Genomic DNA, 18410 nt, shown 5'->3' with positions numbered 1-18410 from the left:
CAAAGTAACTACTTGAAATTAAAATCAGAATCTCTATTTGTTGTGTACTAAGGTATGTTGTCTTTGATATAACAGAAAACTGATACATATCATTGTATTAAGCTGGGGTGCTGTGTATTTATGTAATATTCTAATGGCCATGGTCCTTATATTGGTTTTATTTGACTTTTAAAAGTAGTCATTATTTTATTAGCAATGATTACCTATAAAATTTAAGACTTTGAGGAAATGCTTTGTTAGCTGTTCCTTACCTTGTAGTAAACCTTGCCAAAAACATTTATGATGGAGGTCTATAAAATGAAAATAATTTGCAAGTCTGGGAAAGAAAATAGCTGCAAGTAGCAAAAACAGACTTTTTTTTTTTTTAAACTGTGAAATTTCCTCCAAAAGGTAGTGATAGGGTGGAGCCAGCCTCTGTCCTCTCAGTCAGTTCAGCTATAAGAGAATGAAGAAAACATGCTGCTGCTTTTTTTTTTTTTCTATTTTGTTTTGTTTTTTTGTAGAGGAAGGGTTCTTCTAAACAGATCTAGCAAATTAAAATTTTAAAAAGTGGGATTCAGAAGAGGATCTGTTCAAGTATTCATTGATGCTTCCATGATTTATTTTTCCAGTGGGAAGTGAAGAAAGTTTATATTTCTGTATTTTGTGAAATAACAGTTAAACAGTTGGGATGGGACTACTAGCAATAACCATAGTGCCACAGGTTAATGCTGTTGCCTCTGCTAATGTTTGCTACAAGTGCTCTGGAATTAATGAGAATTCCTTTTAGAATGCAGGATTGGAATTCATTCTTTGAGTCATCTATTTTCTTTAACTTGGAAGTCTCTAAATGGGAGGGACACTTCCACTCCAGATGTCTCCAGTCACCTCCCACCATCTCCTCCACAGCCGGTGACTTGCTGTGGTTCAGGCTGGGGTCACACAGTGTTCTTGTGGTTAGAAATGAGCTGCCCCTGGGATTTCAGGGAAGTGTGTTTGCTGGAATGCTGAAGGTTAGTGAAGCTTGAGGCAGTGTCTGAGAAACTGCTAGTGCAGAGAGTTTTATGGGAGGGTTGGTTTTTTGTCTGTTCTAGACCAAGAAACAAACTGCAGCTGTTGCTAGAATTCGACTCACCAACTCAAGCTTTGCTGCTTGATAAGCAGGCTGGCCTCTACCTGTCTGAAACAAAGTGCTGACTCTCATGAGACTGACATCTGCTCCTGCAGGGAACTAGTCTTCCTGCACACCTGTTGCAGGCAATCAGATTTTCTATTTCTTTGTGTGTACATGTATGAGTAAAAGCATGCTTGGTCAGGCGTCATACTGACCTCAAGTCTCATCCAAGGGAATTCCCTTCTCTCGCTGCCCTGCAGGAAGGCCAGATTTTTGTTCTTAGCTCTATCTCAGTGAAATACCCTCTTGTAATATCCTTCTGTCTCGTGGTCCTAGCAGTGAAGGAAAAGAAAAAAAAAAAAACAACTCCATTTGTCTTCTCAGCATCAGTAGCATCAGTATTAAGTGGGCACAGCACCAAGCCTGACAGAGTTCAAAAAGCGATGGGACAATATTCTTGGGTACATGGTGTGGTTCTTGGGGCTGTCCTGTGCAGGGCCAGGAGTTGGAATTCAATGATCCTTGTGGGTCCTTTCCAATTCTGAGTATTCAATGATTCTATGATCTTCTGCATGTAGAAACTTACAGCCTTTCAGATCACTTCCCTCTCTCAAATATGGCTGAAGGGAAGCTAAAAAAGATTAATGGGCTGACATCACAAAGAACTTGCTTCCTTAGAAAAGCCTCCTTGGAAAAAAATCCAGTTTCATCTTCCCTTCAGAAAACGTAGGCAGGATTCAGGAGAGATTAAAAAGAATATATATAGCAGCAGAAAGCTGAAAGTGGCAGCAGGTGGCTGGAAAGCTGCAGGCAGGAGGGGAAAGCAGGAATGTCTGGTCAGAAGCCACAGCAAGGGCAAGTCTGCACAAATCCTGTGTTGCTGGGTGGTTTGGCTGCAGCTGCTTTGGTCTTCAAAGAGCTGCTGCTGCCAACTGAAAGGGATAATGCTGGACCACTTCAGACTGTGTTTCCTGTCACAAATTTGGAGGACAAGAGAGATCCACACATCTTTTGCTGCTTTCTTTCTATGCTTTAAGTGTTAGCCCATCTCCATGCCCTATCCCCTTCTGTTTGATATTTCAGGGTTAAGCCAAGTCCATGTGTGATGATGTGTGATTACTCAGTGAGGGGCAGAGGTTTAGGTGCCAGGTGTGGTGTTTGGCTGCCTTCCTCCTTCACCTCTCCCAGGTCACACTGCAGTGGCTGAAGTCCTGCTGGAGCACAGGTTTGATGTGTGACAGCAGCAGCTCACAGAAATACTTTGGAGTCCAGCATGAAAATGAAGATACATGGGCTTATGTTAAATGAGGTAACTTGGGATTCAGTTTAGTTTTGTCTCCAATGCTCAACACAAGCCTGAAGACTAAAAGCTACTGGCAAATTTAAAAGAGTGTGTATGTGCAAAGGGAGATATTTAGTAGTGAAGGTGTTGGTGTTTCTCTGAAGAGTGAGTTCCCCTAGGAATGCTTTGTAGAATATGTGAGACATCTCAGGACAGAAGGCCTCTCTCTCTGTCCCAAGTGGTGTTCCCAAGCAGGAGATCAGTGTCGTCCTTCTGGTGCAGCTGTCACATTCCCCCATGTGCCATCGGCTTGCAGAAATTTTGTCATGTGAGACTTGGGCTTGGGGCAATTTACTTGTGTGTGTTTGAGGCTCAGCACAAGTAAAGGTCAAATGGCACCTCCTTTTAAAACATCCATGGTTTTAAAGTAAAAAAGGAGAGAGTTAGGTTAGATGTTAGGAAGAAATTTTTTACCCATAGTGTGGTGAGACCATGGGCATCAGGCTGGATGCAGAAAGTGAGGGCTGGGAATGACACCACCTCTGTGCCTCACAGAAATGCTCCTCTCACCATTCAATTGCCACATCATTTCAAATGCATCGTTAGCTGACTGAGGGAGAGGTTCTGCCTAAATTGGGAGATGTTTGCAAATCCTTTCTTGGATTTTCTTGAGGTTGATATACAGGGGAAGAGCTGTCAGCTGGGTTATGGTGAATCAAGTACTCCCAGACCAAGCCTGCCAGCTCTGCCACATTCAGAGAAGTCTCTGAAACACAGTAGTTCCCAGGGCTGACAAATTTCACAGCAAAACTGCTCTTGTTTCCTGCTCAGCAGGAAAGAAGCCAACAGTATGTTCTACTTGTCTTTCCTTTGTAAATTCCCCAAATAAGTAATTTTCCACACTCCTCTGGCTGCCATTTAGCTAAGCTCTGCTACTTGGACAAATTCTCAGGTTTCTGTCAACAAGTCATCTTGGACTTTTCTTCAGTCCTGTTCACTAATGACTTCCATTTCACCACTTTTTCAGTTTATTTGTTTCTTAAAACAGGATATCCAGAAACAACTCCCTAAAATTATCAGAGTAAATAAGTTCAGGAAAGCATGAGGCATCCAATTCAAAATTTAATAAATGGACTATGCCAACACCCCTCACAGAGTCTAGGAGGGAAATCGTGCTTTAAAGATTTTTTTGAACATGCTACAAAAAGTTCTACCAATATTCCTTCATAAAAATATTAATGGGAAAGCAGCATAAAGCTTTCCCCAGAAGAGACTAATTAGGAAATACAATGGAAATATTAGTCACAAGTCCTTGACAAGAAGGGAGAAGGAAACAAATACTCCGTATCTCAGTGTAATGATCTAGTGCTTAATCATAGAAAATGAGAAGCAGATAAACAGGAAAAAGAGGAAGGAACTGGCAGTGAAAGTCAAGTGGGGAAAGACCAGATCACTCAGAGCAATTACTCTGGGAGGCTCTGATAGGCATCATTAACAATAGGGGCAGGAAAACAAGTTTAAAGAGGACTTAATTTCAAATAGATCTTGGGTCAAATGAGAATAATCAGCTATCCGTCAACTCTTGTGGAAAAGGAAAACACTGGCTTAATTTGAATGACATTATCATTGCTTTATTTATGTAACTATGCTCCTTTATTGCCTTCCAGCGTATAGAAATTAACACATTGGATTCTTCATCTGTAAATTTTGATCAGTTACAAAGCAAACTCTGAATAATCCAAGATGGGAGAGGGTCTCTCAGTCAAGTTCTTGCAGTGCTTTGCAGAACAATGTGCTTAATTGGAGATATTCACAGAGCTCCAGTTTTCTTGTCCCTCTCCAATTTAGGATGTAGTGGTACAGGGGCTTCCTCCACTGGCTGACGGTACCCAAGAAAGCAATATTATGGAGAAGGTAACCAAAGGGAATCATGAGTTTGTACTAATGCAGCTCCTGTTTTGAGGGTTCAGTTTTTGGTTTGGTTTTTTTTTTTTTCTGGATTTCTGTTTTTTCTTTCTTTCCCCAAGTCTCACAGGGTTCCCTTGATTCTCTCCAGCCCATTTCACTGCAATTTCTTCTAATTGCCCCAAGAGTGCTCCTGCTTTGTACTGGTAACTCATAAATGCATTACTCAGCAGCAATCTGTGCTCCAACCTGAGCAGTGGCAGGGCAGGTGATCCGATCAGCTGGGCTGGATCCTCAGATTTCCTCTGCCACTGCCAGTCGTGGCTTATTCCACCATCTCTCTGCAGTGATGGAAGATGCTGCTGTTCTCTAGGTAGCTGACCTTCTCTGCACAATGGTGACATTATGACTCTTCCCCAGTTTTCTTCCCACACCCACATTTACAGGGCCATTTACTATTCTTTCCTCCAGCATGATTAAAAAAACCAGTCTTTCTTTGTGACAATATTGAATATTGTTATCAAGTAATCTTCTCTCACAATTACTGCAGCTTTTATCCTCTCTAACCTCTGTAACCACTGCACTTGCTAATAGTTAATGTGAAGAAGGCTGTTGGAACATCTTTCTTCTTTTGATTGGCTTTGAGGTTGAAAACACTTCATCATGACCTAAAACTTTGATCTTGTATTACAACATAAAAGACACAGAAATGTTTTTGAGTGTATCAGAAGAAGAAGATGATTTTTGTGTTAAGCCATTGGGCATCAGAGTGGCATTAACATCTGTTACAGAGGAAATATTTACTGGTGTTATATACAGATATTAAGTATTTATCTACTGCTCTCTGAAGGGACAGAGAGGTCCATTTGGTTGTAAAAACAAAAACCTGGCTGGAAATCTTCCTGGCTGTTGATTTTTGACTTAGGGAACTGAAACTCCAGAAGTCTCAAATGCTCTTCACATTACATTATATTCAAAACGGCCAGCAGGATGGGACAGGTAAATTACTGAATGTCCTGGGCAAGCTAATGGAGAGGCTGGTAAAAAGTTCAATTATTGAGGGCTGAATGCAGTACTCTAGAGAACACTTTATAGAAAAGAGCGTTTTTCAAAACAAGAAGAATTGCGTTCAGCCTTTGAAGAGCTTACACATCAGACCAATAAAGACAACCGTGTAGATGCCATCAAAGTCCACGGGGCATCATGCAGGGCTTCACTGACGTTGGGCTTTCCAAGCCTGCCTTGTGCAGCATTCCCAATTCCCGGGACAGTGACTGAGGACAGCCACCAGCCCGTCGTGGTGGGCAGCCGCAGGGAAGCCCGGCCGCCTTGCACCGTCCCAGGTAAAGTTTCACCGCTCTCGCTCAGCTCTCCAGTGATCCGAACGAAAAAGGCCTGAAGGCATCCAGCAGACGGACAAAGAGGCTGCAGTGGCCGGTCAGGCGGTAAACCTGGAAGTTTTGAACTAAAGTGGAAGCATGATTTGCCGGCGGTGGGGTGGGAAGGGGCCGTTTCCCACACAACCGCGGAGACAGCCCCGCAGGTGCCAGCGGACGGGAGCAGCGGGTCCGTCCCTGCGCCCCTCGGTGAGGGGGACGAGGACAAGGGGCGCTGCCGGATCCCTCCGGACGCCTTCCCCGGAGGAGGAGCGGCGGGGCAGGCAGCAGCACCAGGGTCCCCGGGCAGCCCCCGCCCCTCACAGCGCGGCCCCCGCGCTCCTCACGGGGCGGGCGGCGCCGGGGCGGGGAAGGACCCGCGGTGTGGGATGGGGCGGCGCGAGGCGTTCCCGACGGGAATGCTCGGCGGAGCGGCCGTGAGGGGCCGCGCGGGCTGCCGGCATGTCGGGGCCGCGCTGCCCGCAGTGCGCCCAGCCCTGCGCCTCGCCGCGGCTGCTGCCCTGCCTGCACTCGCTGTGCGAGCCCTGCCTGCGCCGGCTCGGGCCGCCGGAGGGGCCGCCGGGCGCCGCCCGCCCCGTCCTGTGCCCGGTGTGCGACGCCGAGCTGTCGCTGCCGGCCGGCGGCGTGGGGCAGCTCCCCCCCGACTGCCTGGCCCGGAGCCGCGGCCGGGCCGCCGCCGGGTGCGACCTCTGCGCCGACGGGGCGGCGGCCGGGCGGTGCCTGACCTGCGGCCTCCGCCTGTGCCGCTTCTGCTGCCGGGCGCACAGGTGAGCGGCGGCGGGACGGGGACAGCGGGACACGCGGCTGAGGGAGGGCGCAGCGGGCACGGACCCGCTCAGGGCGAGCCGGAGCAAGAATTGGCGTGTCTCCCGGCTGTTGCCCACTGCTCACAACCCCTGGCCTGAGGATGTCCGCAGGGATGCTCTGTACACGGGTGGGGATGAGCAAGCTGCTAGCATGGAATCATACAATGTCTGGAGCTGGAAGGGACCCCCAAGGATCATGGAGTCCAAGTCCTGGCCCAAGACAGCCCCAGGGATTTCATGAGCCTGTGAGTGTTGTTCAAACACTTCTTGAACTTCCCAGGAATAGGTCCATCAGCCATGTTATTGGCCACTGAGTCCAAAATCAAGCCACCTTTTGCCTGTAGTGGTGTCCACATGCTGGATAGCACCTCAGTTTAGTGTCACTGGGCTACAGGCAGGGGTATGGGCAGGTACCAGCAGGACAAGAGCCTCACATGCTGTACTGTCCTGCCTTGGAAAAGACACATCTCCCAAAGGGAAGACACATCTCCCAAAGGAAAAGGGGAATGTTAAGTTGCTGCTCTGCCTCTCTCCACCTGCAGGACCATTTACTGTGTCTGTGTGTAAAGGCGCGCTTAGGCAAAGTGAAAGTCCTGTGGAAGTCCTGCCTAGTGTGGTTGCTACCTGCTGATGATCAACCTGTGTGCTTGTCTGACGCATGTTGTAGAATTATTGCAGAAACAAGAGGTAATTGCAGCAGAGTTAGGAGTCAAAGAGGGGAGGGATGCAGAGGCCTGTAAGCCAGGCAATCTCTCAGAGGACAAAAGGCACTAAAGACGGAAAGTGATGTAAAGCCTGAATGGCTTTCTGAAGCAAGGAGGTGACAGGCAGGGTCAGAAAAACACCCAACAGCACAAGCCAGGGAAGCCTCAGCCTGGGTTAAGCAACTCAGCCTGTTCCCTCCATGTTTGCTACTCCTTTCGGCTTGATTAGCAAATTCTTTCCCCAGAAGGAACTGAGACATATTCCTCCTGCCCTGCCCCCCTGCACATAGTGGTGCCTGTGGGGAAAATAGTTTAGGCTCTTAGTTACCTTTCTACTCCGGGTGTAATTTTCAGCATACCATTCTGATTAGCTAATGCCTCATACCCCGTGGAGCTGCTGAAGAGTGATAAGAGACCTTGAATAGCAGCCTGCTGCTCTGCCAGAGATAACTTCAGAAGAGAGAAAGCAGCAGAAAATTTGTCCCTGTGAGTGACCCTCTTCCTAAAGTATTTACGGCTATCATTTTTTCACCCCACTGGCTTCTACAGACTCACTTGTTTTAGTTGATGTCAGAGGGCTAAGGAAAACCATTTTGAAAGGATTTCCTGGTGTGTAGGGAAGGTTTCTATGGTTCTGAGTGCCATGGTTGTGCTCCTGGGAACAAGTGAGAGAGATCTTAGACTGAAGTCACACAACACTGGAAGGCTTTGAAAATGTGCTGCATCTAAGGGAGGTTAGTGGGAAGCAAAAGGAGAAGCATAAGAGCCTGTGGTGAGGTTGCTTTGTGTTTCCAGAGCAACTCTGCAGAGCTTGGTCCTTGGAGTGTCTTTGGTTATGGCTTGGAGCTCCCATTGCACTGCCACAAGTCATTAGTGCAGGAGACAAATTAGGAGAGGAGGGTTTTACATCCTTCTCAAAAACTAACCCCCAGTGTCCAAAATAGCAAAGAATGGAAATATTCTAGTGCTGCCCTGTGACATGGTAGATGTCTGGGGTATAACAGGTTCTTTGTGTCCCATCTTTGGTCTCTTCTGAGCAGAACCTAACCTGGCAAGCAGAAGGAAGCCAGGTTTGACTTTTGGAACATTAAATGTTTGACTGTTTGACTGTCTTCTGGCAGTGGCCTGAATGAGATTTTCCCCTAAGGGATATCAGAGCTCATTTGCCTTGTGTCTGAAATCCGGGCTGACCATGCACTCAGGGGGACTCTGGAAGCTTGGGAGCAGCCCCTAACGAGCTCCTCCTTTGTGTGGAGCCTGGTTCTTGGGAGCACAAGTCCTTTCAGGGAATTTCAGTGGAGACAGGAGGGAGCAGTGCACACTGTGACTTGCAGCCCGTTGCAAATAGGCGTTTGCAAAAGGTCTCAGTTGTTGTGTTTTGTGTCCAACATGCATAAAGTGATTGGTGTTTGCTCCTGCCTAGGAGACAGAAGAAAACGGCCTCCCATGCTGTGACAGAGCTGGAGAGCACCAAGGATTGCAGCCAGGCCGGGAAGCCTCTCCTGTGCCCCTCCCATCCCACGGAGGAGCTGCAGCTGTTCTGCGAGCAGTGTGACCAGCCCGTGTGCCGGGACTGCGTGCTGGGCAGGCACCGCCAGCACCCCTGTGACTTCGCCAGCAATGTCATCCACCGGCACGGGGACGCCCTGCGGGAGCTGCTGCAGAGCAGCCGGCGGCACTTGGACACCCTGGAGGATGTGCTGAGCCAGGTCGATGAGATGGGCGGCGCTGTCCGCAGCCGCGCAGAGGCAGTGGCCGCGGAGATCTGCCTCTTTGCCAGGGGCTACGTGAAAGCCATTGAGGAGCACCGGGACCGGCTGCTGAAGCAGCTGGAGGACTTGAAGGTGCAGAAGGAAAACCTGCTGCACTTGCAGAAGGCGCAGCTGCAGCAGCTGCTGCTGGACATGAGGACAGGCGTGGAGTTCACGGAGCACCTCCTGACGAGCGGCTCAGATGTGGAGATCCTGGTCTCCAAAGGGGTGGTGTCCAGCCGTCTGACACAGCTCAACAGCGTTGCCTACAGCACCCACCCCAGCGTGGATGACAGGATCCACTTCTCCCCCCACGAGAGGGCAGGGCAGTGCTGTGGCTATGAAGTTTTTGGGGCCATTCTCAATAAAGTGGTCGATCCAGCCAGATGTACCCTGCATGGGGAAGGTAATGGGGTGCTGTACAGCAGCTGAGTGGGAGTGCACTGCTCCCTGAAGTCACCCCTCTGCTCTCTGTACCCACATGGTGTGCAGCTTCTGGCACTGTTGGCTCCCTGCTGTGCAGACACTGAGCAGAGGTTGCACTGCCTGCCTATGGGAGCTGTGCTGGGCAGGGAACCAGGCAGCTTTTCTCTTCCAGGTGTGCAGAGCACAGGGCACTACCCTCCACAACATCAGCAGCCTCAGCATGGGGCTGAGACATGAGGAGGGCTCACTCAGGGGGTGGGAATGGCACCTGCAGTAGCAGGAGGTGATGCTTTGCTGGTGCTCCAGGCTGTTCTGCAGCATGAGCCCAGGCAGATCCCCTTTGTGGCTGATTAAGTTTTTACATTCCAGCTTCTGCTGAGATGGCTATAGGAGTACCTGGCAATACCTTGATGGTTTTATGGGTATTTGCTCACTAAGGACTTGGAGCTGGGCCAGCAAACAGATAATGTTCAGCCCATCCCACAGAGCACAGCCAGCTGTGGTCAGTAATGGTCTGTGCAGGGCAGATGAGACAGACCCAGAGCTTGTTCAGTCCCTTCCATGCCAAAGTGTGGGTGTTGAGTTCTCTGGGGCACAGTGGGGCTGGTCCTTTTTCCTCTGGGTTGCATGGAGCATCTTGAGACCTTCTGGGAAGGTGCCAGCTGGGCTTAGAGTGACAGACAAAAACACCCCAATGGTCTGTGCAGATCTCTGGGCTAAACCTGCCAGACATCTCTCAGAACCCATGGCTCCCACTCTCTCCTGATACCCAGAGTTGTGTTGACTTTTCCCTGTGTGTGGAAGGAGCTGTAAAACCTGGAAGCAAAGTCCTGGCTGTGCTCTGATGGAGCTACAACTCTGCAAAATAGGTGGGAGGTGGCAGTGATGGCTTGACTCGAATCCTTTGAAGTTCTGTTTCTTTCTGGTTTGGTGTTTGTTTTTCCCCAGATCTCCACAGTGCCCGTCAGAGCCAGCTGAGTGGCTTTACCCTGCTGTGCAGGGACACTGCGGGGGAGCGCTTGGGGCGGGGAGGAGAGGCTGTGCGCGTCACCATCACCCACAGGGACAAGAGCCACTGGTGGGTATCTCACACAGGAAATCCCTGGCTTAGCCTTTCTGCTCCCTTATCCTGGCTCCCTGCTTGCTTAGGTGGGTGGGGGTGTGTCTTTCAGCATGTGGGTCAGAATCTGTAGAGGAAAAGGCACTACTCTTTTTCCCACACTGCTTCCTAGTGGTTGTGTTTGGCTGGACAGTGATTGCTGAGATTTGCTGACAGAGATTTGTATTAAGTCTTTGAGTGATCTGAGCTTCTTAAAGGATTCAACTCTCCTTGTGTGTGTTGCTGTTGTTCCTTCTCACTGCTCCCAGCAGACACCTGGGGCTCCTGCTTTTGTTAAAGCCTAATCAGTGTAAGTGATTGCAACCCCTGTATGGCAGTCACAAGTCAGTCAGTTCACCAGCACCACGAACCTCTGACAGCTGATGGAAGTGCCTTCTTCATGTTCTGGAGAAAGAATCTGTGTTGTGCTTTAGTTCTTTTTCCTGTAGTTGCAAGCATTGAATACTGTAACATGTTTGAAGGTTTTCTGGCAAAACCAGGAAAGGCTGCACTTGAGCTCCTCAGTGTTTCCACAAGGAAAATGACCAACCAGAAAAAAATTATAACTGTTTCCAAACACTTGTCACTAAAGAGTAGCCAGGCATAAAAGCAGACCCAGTTGGGCGTTAGTTCTTAAGAAAAACATCTATTGTTTTATAGTAGCTGGAACCAGATGCCAGCATTAATTTGTTCCAGGAACACTCATGATGGGATGACCTGATGAAAAAAAGGGACAGGATGCTAAAACCCTTTGCTGTGTTGACAAAGCACACAGAGGCAGTGCTGGCTGCACAGATGCTTATCAATAGAGCATCATGTATTGTTCCAATGCACCTTTTTTCCATAAGTGCACCCATAATGTAGGAAGGTGCATGCCCCAGGGATTTCTGGATTTCTCTTGATGGGGTAGAGGTCGCTGTGGCCACATTAACTCTGTTTCTTGTCTTGGCTGCATGCACTTGCTGCATGGGTTGCTGAAAGCTGTCTGGCTTTGCTTTGATGCACAACAGCTGCAGAAGAGCATGAGGTATCACCACACAGTTCATGGCAGGAAATTATGTAGGCAGCTGTATTGATGTGAAGTGTTGGGGGTGGGGAATACAGATTATAAACTGTCATGTCATGGGGCCCGGGAGACTAATTAGCAGGGATTAGCAAGAACACCTTCCTCTGTGCAGAGCTGCCTGATAATTGTCTGTGAAAAGTTTTCCATCTTCCTGTGGAGCAGGCAATTTATCCTCGAGTAACCAGCTGAGGCTTTCTCTCTAGCACTCTGTTCACCAGAATTCCCTGTGAAACACAAGGAGCTTCACTAGGAAAAGGGAGAGTTTACCAGCAGGGACCTAGAACTCCTCATTGTTGAAGGGAAGAGTTGGGTCAGTGCAGTTGGGATAGTGTTTAAAGTGGTTCAATCTTACCCTATTATATCATATCTTCTTAATAGGTTTTTCTGTAGGTAGCTGCTTGCTGGGGCTGTGAATTTACCCCATTTCTGTGGGCTCTTATCTGATGAGACTGTCTGAGTTGTAAGTGTGCTATGTGTCATCTTCTGCCTTTCGGTGTGCAGGTTGCTACAAATCCTTGCAGAGCAACTGGCTTTGTGTGACTTCCTTTGTATGGTAATTGCAGCTTCCAGCAGCAGGGGTGTGTGAAAGCCACTCTAGGCCAAACTCTGGTTTACATTTAAAGCAATTTTCTGCCAGTCACTGACCTCTTGGGTTTCTCTCCACTGTTCACAGTGCAGTCAAGCCAACAGTGTGTGATAATGGTGATGGGACCTACTGTATTTCCTACAGCCCTGAGGAGCCAGGCTTGTATGCTGTCTGCGTCTGTGTGAAAGGGCAACATGTGCAGGTAGCATTTCTTGTTTCTCTTGCACTGCTTCTTCTGTACCTACTTTTCTTTTCTTAGGCATTTGTTTCAAATCTGTCTAAGGATTATTTCTACCCTGTAGCAGTTCAAGGCTGAGCTTAGTGATCTGTGACTGACAGGGTCACCCAGATGGTGTCTGGGAATGCAGACACATCTGACAGCATCTCTCTGTTTGCTTGTCCCCTGCAGGGCTCTCCCTTCACTCTGACAGTGAAGCCCAAGTTCCGGGAGCACCAGGGGGTGTTTCACTGCTGCACCTTCTGCTCCAGTGGAGGCCAGAAAGCCGCTCGCTGTGCCTGTGGTGGCACCATGCCAGGTGGGTGCTCAGCTGCTGGCACCAGGAGGATTTGCTGCACTGGTCCTCCCTAGTGGATGGAGGTGTGAGGAGATACTCTCAGCCAACTCCCACCTTGGACATGCACCAGGAATGTGGTGGACTGTGGGTACACCTGTTCTGGTGGGGTGACTGCAGCAGGGAGAGATGCAGCAGGACACACAGAGGGGCTTTATGGCACATCCCATAGTCAGGGACCTGAGCCAGCTGTGCAGGAGGTGGGGCAGGGCACCTCAGCCTTTCAGCCCTTCTGAGTGAGGCTGAGCAGCATTGCACCTGCAGTGTTCCTGTTCCAGTGCGGACATGTTGGGAGCTTGTGGGCTGTGTCACACAGTGACCAGCTCTGGAGAAGCCTTAGTCCGTGTTTAGGACAAGAGTTCCACTCCCTTGCTTGTTTAATCCCAACCATCTTCCCTGTGCTTCACCTGCATGTGTCATCATGTGTTTTGTGTGTTTTTAGGATAGAACTAACCTCTTCCTTTTTCTGTGCTTGATCTGTATCTTTGGCCATAGCCACAAGCAGTTGGCATGGGGTTCTGGATGCCCATGTCTTGCTGTATTCAACAGGCAAGGGAATGGAAATCATCAGCTTTCCCCAGCTATTGAGTTGTTCTTTATTTATGGGGTCCTGGCAATTTTGGCTTTGAATATGCTGCATTCTCATCAGCACACTTTAGAGAAGTCCTGGGGCCAAAGCCTATACCACACTGAGATTTTCTGGCCCACTTTGGTGCCTCTTCTCTTGCAGGTGGGTACCAAGGCTGTGGCCATGGACACAAAGGTCACCCTGGCTGCCACCACTGGTCATGCTGTGGACAAGTGAAGGAGAGCTCAGAGTGTTTGTGTGGGCCCCCCAGTGACACCTCACAGAGGAGTTTGCTCAGGACAGTGGCACTCTGAGCAGCCAGGTGAGCTCCTGGGAGTGCAGGGCACTGCTGCTGGCTGCTCCAGGAGCACAGATGATCCATGAGGATCCATATGATCGATCCCTGCCACAGCCTTGCTGCCAGCAAACAGCATGATGGGTGTGAGTTGAGAGAGGCGGGATGAGGGAAAATAAAAACTGTGCCTTATGTTCCACCAAGTGGTGTGTATGCAAAGTTATTTTTGTGCTCAAATATGAACAAATTCTGGGAATTGTACTGCTGCCTACACTTCTGAGGACTTGTGGCCTGTGAGGACATGCTCTAAGGGGAAACTCATTCTGAGCAGTAACCTCACAGCAGGGTCAAGATGTGTCCTATTCTGCAGGGTCAACAGCCTCTGCTGTCCTTCTTGATGAGGTTAAAGCTGCTCATTCCAAAGGGTTTGTCATCATGCCTTGGAAGGGCTTGGCAACCTGAATAGGGCTTCTGCCTCCCTGTTGAATATGCATCTGGATTCCAGCCTTGGATGTGTGCACATTGCACAGTCAAGCTTCTGGGAGCTGCTCTTTGTTTGCAACTCCTACCTTTCCTCTGGGTATACTGTAGTCTCATTATACCCTGCCTGCAAAGTACAGGCAAGGTGAGTCAGTAATGTATCTGCAGGAGGGCCCAGAAAACCTCCTGGCACTGATAGGAGCAGCAATCAGAGTATCATTCACCTGGCCTGTTTGTTCTCCATGGAGATGATGTGGGACACGGTACTGCTGGGGGTGGTGGGGGAGCCAGGAGAGTGCCCAGCTCACCAAGGGAAGATCTGGGTGCAGTCTGAGCACCAGTAGGACTCACAGACACAAGGTCCAATTGTCTGTCCAGAGCTGGAGCACAGGAGATGGAACACAGCAAAACTCCTGGATTTGGCTTGTGCAACCTTGACAAGGCATTTACCAACCCATAGCTGGGGAAATCTGTGATGAGGAAGAAGAGGCATTTCCCTGGAAGGGGAATTGCCACCCTGCTGCCATCTGCTTGCCTGGGTGAAGCAGACCTTCCTTTAGAAAACACATTTCTGTCATTGAGGCTGGGATCACCACTGCCCTGAGGGTAACCTTGCCAGTAGGTGTGTGTGGCTAGGGCCTCCTAATTCTGCCCGAGGAGCTGGGCACAAAGGTCCCACTGCTGGGAGCTCAGGGAGGGAGAGGAATGCTGTCAACAGCAAGGACTGGGTCTTGCATTCTGCGTTAGGACAGCTGGCTTGTAAATAGTAGAAACCTGCACTGTGTTTGTTTGCTCAGCCTTAGAAGTCTCCCATTTGTTGTTTGTTCCTCTTACAAAGCCAGTTTTGGAACTTCTTCTCAGCCAAGGAGATAGATATCCTTATGCAAATGCTGTTTATAGCTTTCCATAAATCATCCAGAAAGTTTCCCTGTCAAACAGTCAGGGAAGGCTAGACAGTTTAAATCTCCAAGTTAGGCAATTTAAGGTTGCTGAGTCTGAAATTTCAAAGCAAAAGTTTAGTTTGAGTTAGCCATTAATGGAACAAATAGTAACTCCTTCTCATCCTTGCTATGTACAGTCAATGCTCAGTGCAGAATGTGATGTAAACCAAAATGCATAATTTTTTGTGTCTTTCCAATTCTTTTCCCCCACCCCTTAGGTGTGTAGTTTTTTCTCAGAGCCTCCATGCTTACTTGCAGAGGGAACACATAAGGACAGCGCTACCTTCTAGGCACATAATTTCTGACTAAAAACATCGTAGTCCTCTCAGACAGAGGAATGTGTTTTCTCTTTGTGTTAGGTATCCCTTACACACCCTGTCGCTGATGTTTTCCAAGAAGCTGTTTGTCAGAATTACACCAATGAAATTTAAACCCTTCATTGAACTGCAGCTCTCCATCTGATATGGGCAGAGCAGTTTTTGGACAGCTTGGGTCAGGCCCTGGTATTGATTTTTTCTTCCTGTTAGACTCGAAGGCCCAGTTGGTCCCAGGGATTAGGAAGCATTGGCCAGCTACCACTGTGAGCTTGGTGTTGGTTGTGCATGAGGGTAACTTGAACCAATCTTGATAAAAGACATTTAATGACCTTTGTAATTTTGTGGGGGGGGCTAGGTCGGATTGTTCTTCCATTATTTGACAGCAGCCTCAGTCTTTATAGTTCAGAGCACTTTACAAATGATCTGCTGGAGTCTGACATTGGGCCCCAACATTCATTCCCAGATAGGCTTCCAGTGCTGTGTTGGTAAACATCTGGGTCAGGAGGTGCATTAGGAAGTGTAGTTAGTCTGCTGGGCTATATGATGTTGTTTCTGTCCAGCTGGTCCCTGAGATAATAAAGGTATTTTCAAGACAGACATGAATGCAGTGCTGACAGGGCTGCACTGGTAGATACTGATATTTTTCTTTTCCCAGGACAAAAGCTCTTGATAAAATTGCTTGTCTCCAAAATTTGGGGAAAAAATGAACATGAGGAGGGGCTTTCAGAGTCAAGAGAAGGGAATTTACTGCCTCAATAAAGAAAACAGTGTAGCTGGAAGAGAAACCATGAAGAACAAGACACTATGGTAAAGCTGGAAGGATGCCTGGAACCTGAAAGCCTCCATGTACGGTGCTTGCAGAGTCAGGGTCAGGCTGAGGTATCTCTCCTTTGAGAGCCAAAGCGCGCTGGTGACTCGACTGCACCTGTACCATCAGTGTCTATTTTGTCCCAGAAGATGTCAGGAGCAGAGCAGATTCTGGCTCGGATGGGCTTCTTCTTTTTCCCACAGCAGAAGGCGCTTCACAGGGATGCACCACCTAAAGGGAATGCCATGTCGGGACAGATCCACATGCAGTGTGGAGGACTTTGTGTGTTTGCAGCCCAGGGTGGCTCAGCACTCCTCTTTTGAGAAGTGAGGGCTTGTTCTGAGTGCTGCTGCTCCCAGCTTCCCTTCACAGGCAGTTGAGGCTGAGGACAGGTATTGCCAATAAGGCAGTGTCAAGTTCTCCTCCTTCCAGATCACTAGTGTTCTCATTTGTGGTACTTCTCAAGCATCTCTTGACATCATTGTTACAGATGTGGGATCATAAAGCTGGAAGAATGTCCTACATTTTGGGTCAAACCCCAAGAAAAGCTTTCATCGCTTTCAGCTTACTGGTTGCCTACACCTCTGTGGAATGCTCTGTCAAACTTGGCTAATGGTGAGCTTGCCACAACTCCATCTTCTCCTTCACCAATAGCTTTTGCAGCATTCCAGTGATGCTGAAATGAGGTGTGAATTTCCCATAAGCAGGGAACTCTTCTGTAGGGTACCAGCAGCTGCTGGGCCCAGCAAAGCTGGTAGCACTTTGTGCCTGCTGTTGCCTTCTCCTCAGTGAAGGCAGCTGATGTGTCCCAGGTGCTCACCAGCTCTCACAGAGCATGTGGGACCAGATCCTGCTGTCACATTTGGCTGGATTTGCTAATAAATTCAAGATTGGTAAGACCTGGGCAGATCATGTCACAAACCCTTGGTTTCTTTGGGAAGTATCCCAACCACTTGGGCTTTTTTTGCAGTATGAGCATACAGACAGGAGTAGGCTCCAGTAGGATCTGCTCAGAATGAATGTGGTGTTGCCCTGGGGAATGGGACTGGCCCTGGTCCTGCTGGAGCTGCCTGTGCCCGAGAAGCAGACATGTTTTTCCAATGTGGAAGTAACCTGGTTGTTGACTGTGCAATGGGGTGTGCTGTGGCTGACCTGGAGTCAACTGGAGTGGAAAGGGGACACCTTGTCTGCACACGCAGCTGTAAATCTGGTGTCACCTCAGCCATTAATCAAGTGTCACTGAGGGCAACAGGATATTTCTCAATTTCCCACCGGGCCACTGTGGCCTAGAGCTATTCTTAGCTTCTTGTACTGTACTGCTAAATTATGAAAGGCTTAATAATCAGCAGGATGCTGACAAACAATCATGATATTTTTTCTGATTATCACCACTGACCAGTATTAATTGGTCTTGATTATAACTTCTGGTTATTCCAGACAAAGTAGTTTGGTTTTTTAGATGCTGGACTGTTCCCAGTTCCTGTGGGCATCCTCAGCTCTGCATGGGAGAGCTGTTCACTCCCACTAACCATCCAAATTTGCTGGAGATAGCTACAGACTGTAAAAAATCCCCTTTTTCCCATCCTCCCCAGAACACAGTCCAGATGTAGATGTCAGGATACGCAGGTTCCCTTTCAGGAAACAGAACATGGTGGTGCAAGCTGCCTTCCCTTCTCTTTCACAACCTCTCTGCCCTTCTCAGCCCAAGAGATGCTCATCCTGCCCCCAGCCTCATCTGAGACCAAGCCCAGAAGCAAAGACTTGGAGGGCCTTGCAGGTGCCAGTTTCTCTCCTTTCCCCAAAGTGCACCACCCTGGCAGACCTAAGAGCAGCAGGAGCTTGCCTTGGGGGAGGGTGAGAGGTGGTTTGGCCAGAGGGAGTTCAGTGGGATTAAACAGCAGTCAGAACAGGGGCTGCTCCCAAACCTGTGTGGCTCTGAGAGCACTGCTGAGCTCGTAGGAGCCTCTTAGCACAGCACAGAGAGGCACGGGAAACTCAAAAGTGTGTATGGGGCCAGGAGGGGGACCCTCAGGTGGGACCTCTCTGCCCAGTGCCAGGTAAGTGGTTGGACCTTTTTGTAGGGAGACCTGAGCTGGTCCTGGTTATGACGCAGCCCCAAGCTGCAGGTCTCCTGGGACACTTGTGCGCTCTAACCCCAGGGTTAGCTGGCTACCAGCCACAAGCTGTAACATTTTTTGTCTTAAATAAGACATGTTTCTCAAATGGGTGTGTAGGAGGTCTCTCCTGTTGCCCCAGTGTCTAACCAGGCCTCCCTGCCTATGACTGCCCTGGGCATGGGGGGAGTTGAGATGCT

The 18410-nt window shown here is 48.9% G+C and overlaps 1 protein-coding gene across 1 annotated transcript; it reads left to right on the top strand.

Moving 5' to 3' along the window:
- The first annotated feature begins 6118 nt into the window (after nt 1-6118).
- Nucleotides 6119-13753, top strand: TRIM45 (tripartite motif containing 45). The gene is made up of 6 exons (XM_059466312.1): nt 6119-6444; nt 8611-9344; nt 10313-10442; nt 12203-12317; nt 12525-12651; nt 13418-13753. Exons 1-6 carry the CDS (start codon nt 6119-6121, stop codon nt 13567-13569), a joined length of 1584 nt encoding a protein of 527 aa, XP_059322295.1. The 3' UTR covers nt 13570-13753.
- Nucleotides 13754-18410: the final 4657 nt, after the last annotated feature.

This window comes from Ammospiza nelsoni, chromosome 2, assembly GCF_027579445.1.
Source record: "Ammospiza nelsoni isolate bAmmNel1 chromosome 2, bAmmNel1.pri, whole genome shotgun sequence".
NCBI lineage: Eukaryota > Metazoa > Chordata > Aves > Passeriformes > Passerellidae > Ammospiza > Ammospiza nelsoni.
The sequence above is the reverse complement of the archived record's forward strand: the minus strand, read 5'-3'. Positions and strand labels throughout refer to the sequence as shown.

What these genes read in the sequence shown, in the direction of transcription:
- TRIM45 (XM_059466312.1), top strand. Translation starts at nt 6,119, where the DNA reads ATGTCGGGGCCGCGCTGCCCGCAGTGCGCCCAGCCCTGCGCCTCGCCG. An exon ending in TTCTGCTGCCGGGCGCACAG is followed by an intron (nt 6,445 to 8,610) that starts GTGAGCGGCGGC and finishes GCTCCTGCCTAG; the next exon opens with GAGACAGAAGAAAACGGCCT. An exon ending in TGAAAGGGCAACATGTGCAG is followed by an intron (nt 12,318 to 12,524) that starts GTAGCATTTCTT and finishes TGTCCCCTGCAG; the next exon opens with GGCTCTCCCTTCACTCTGAC.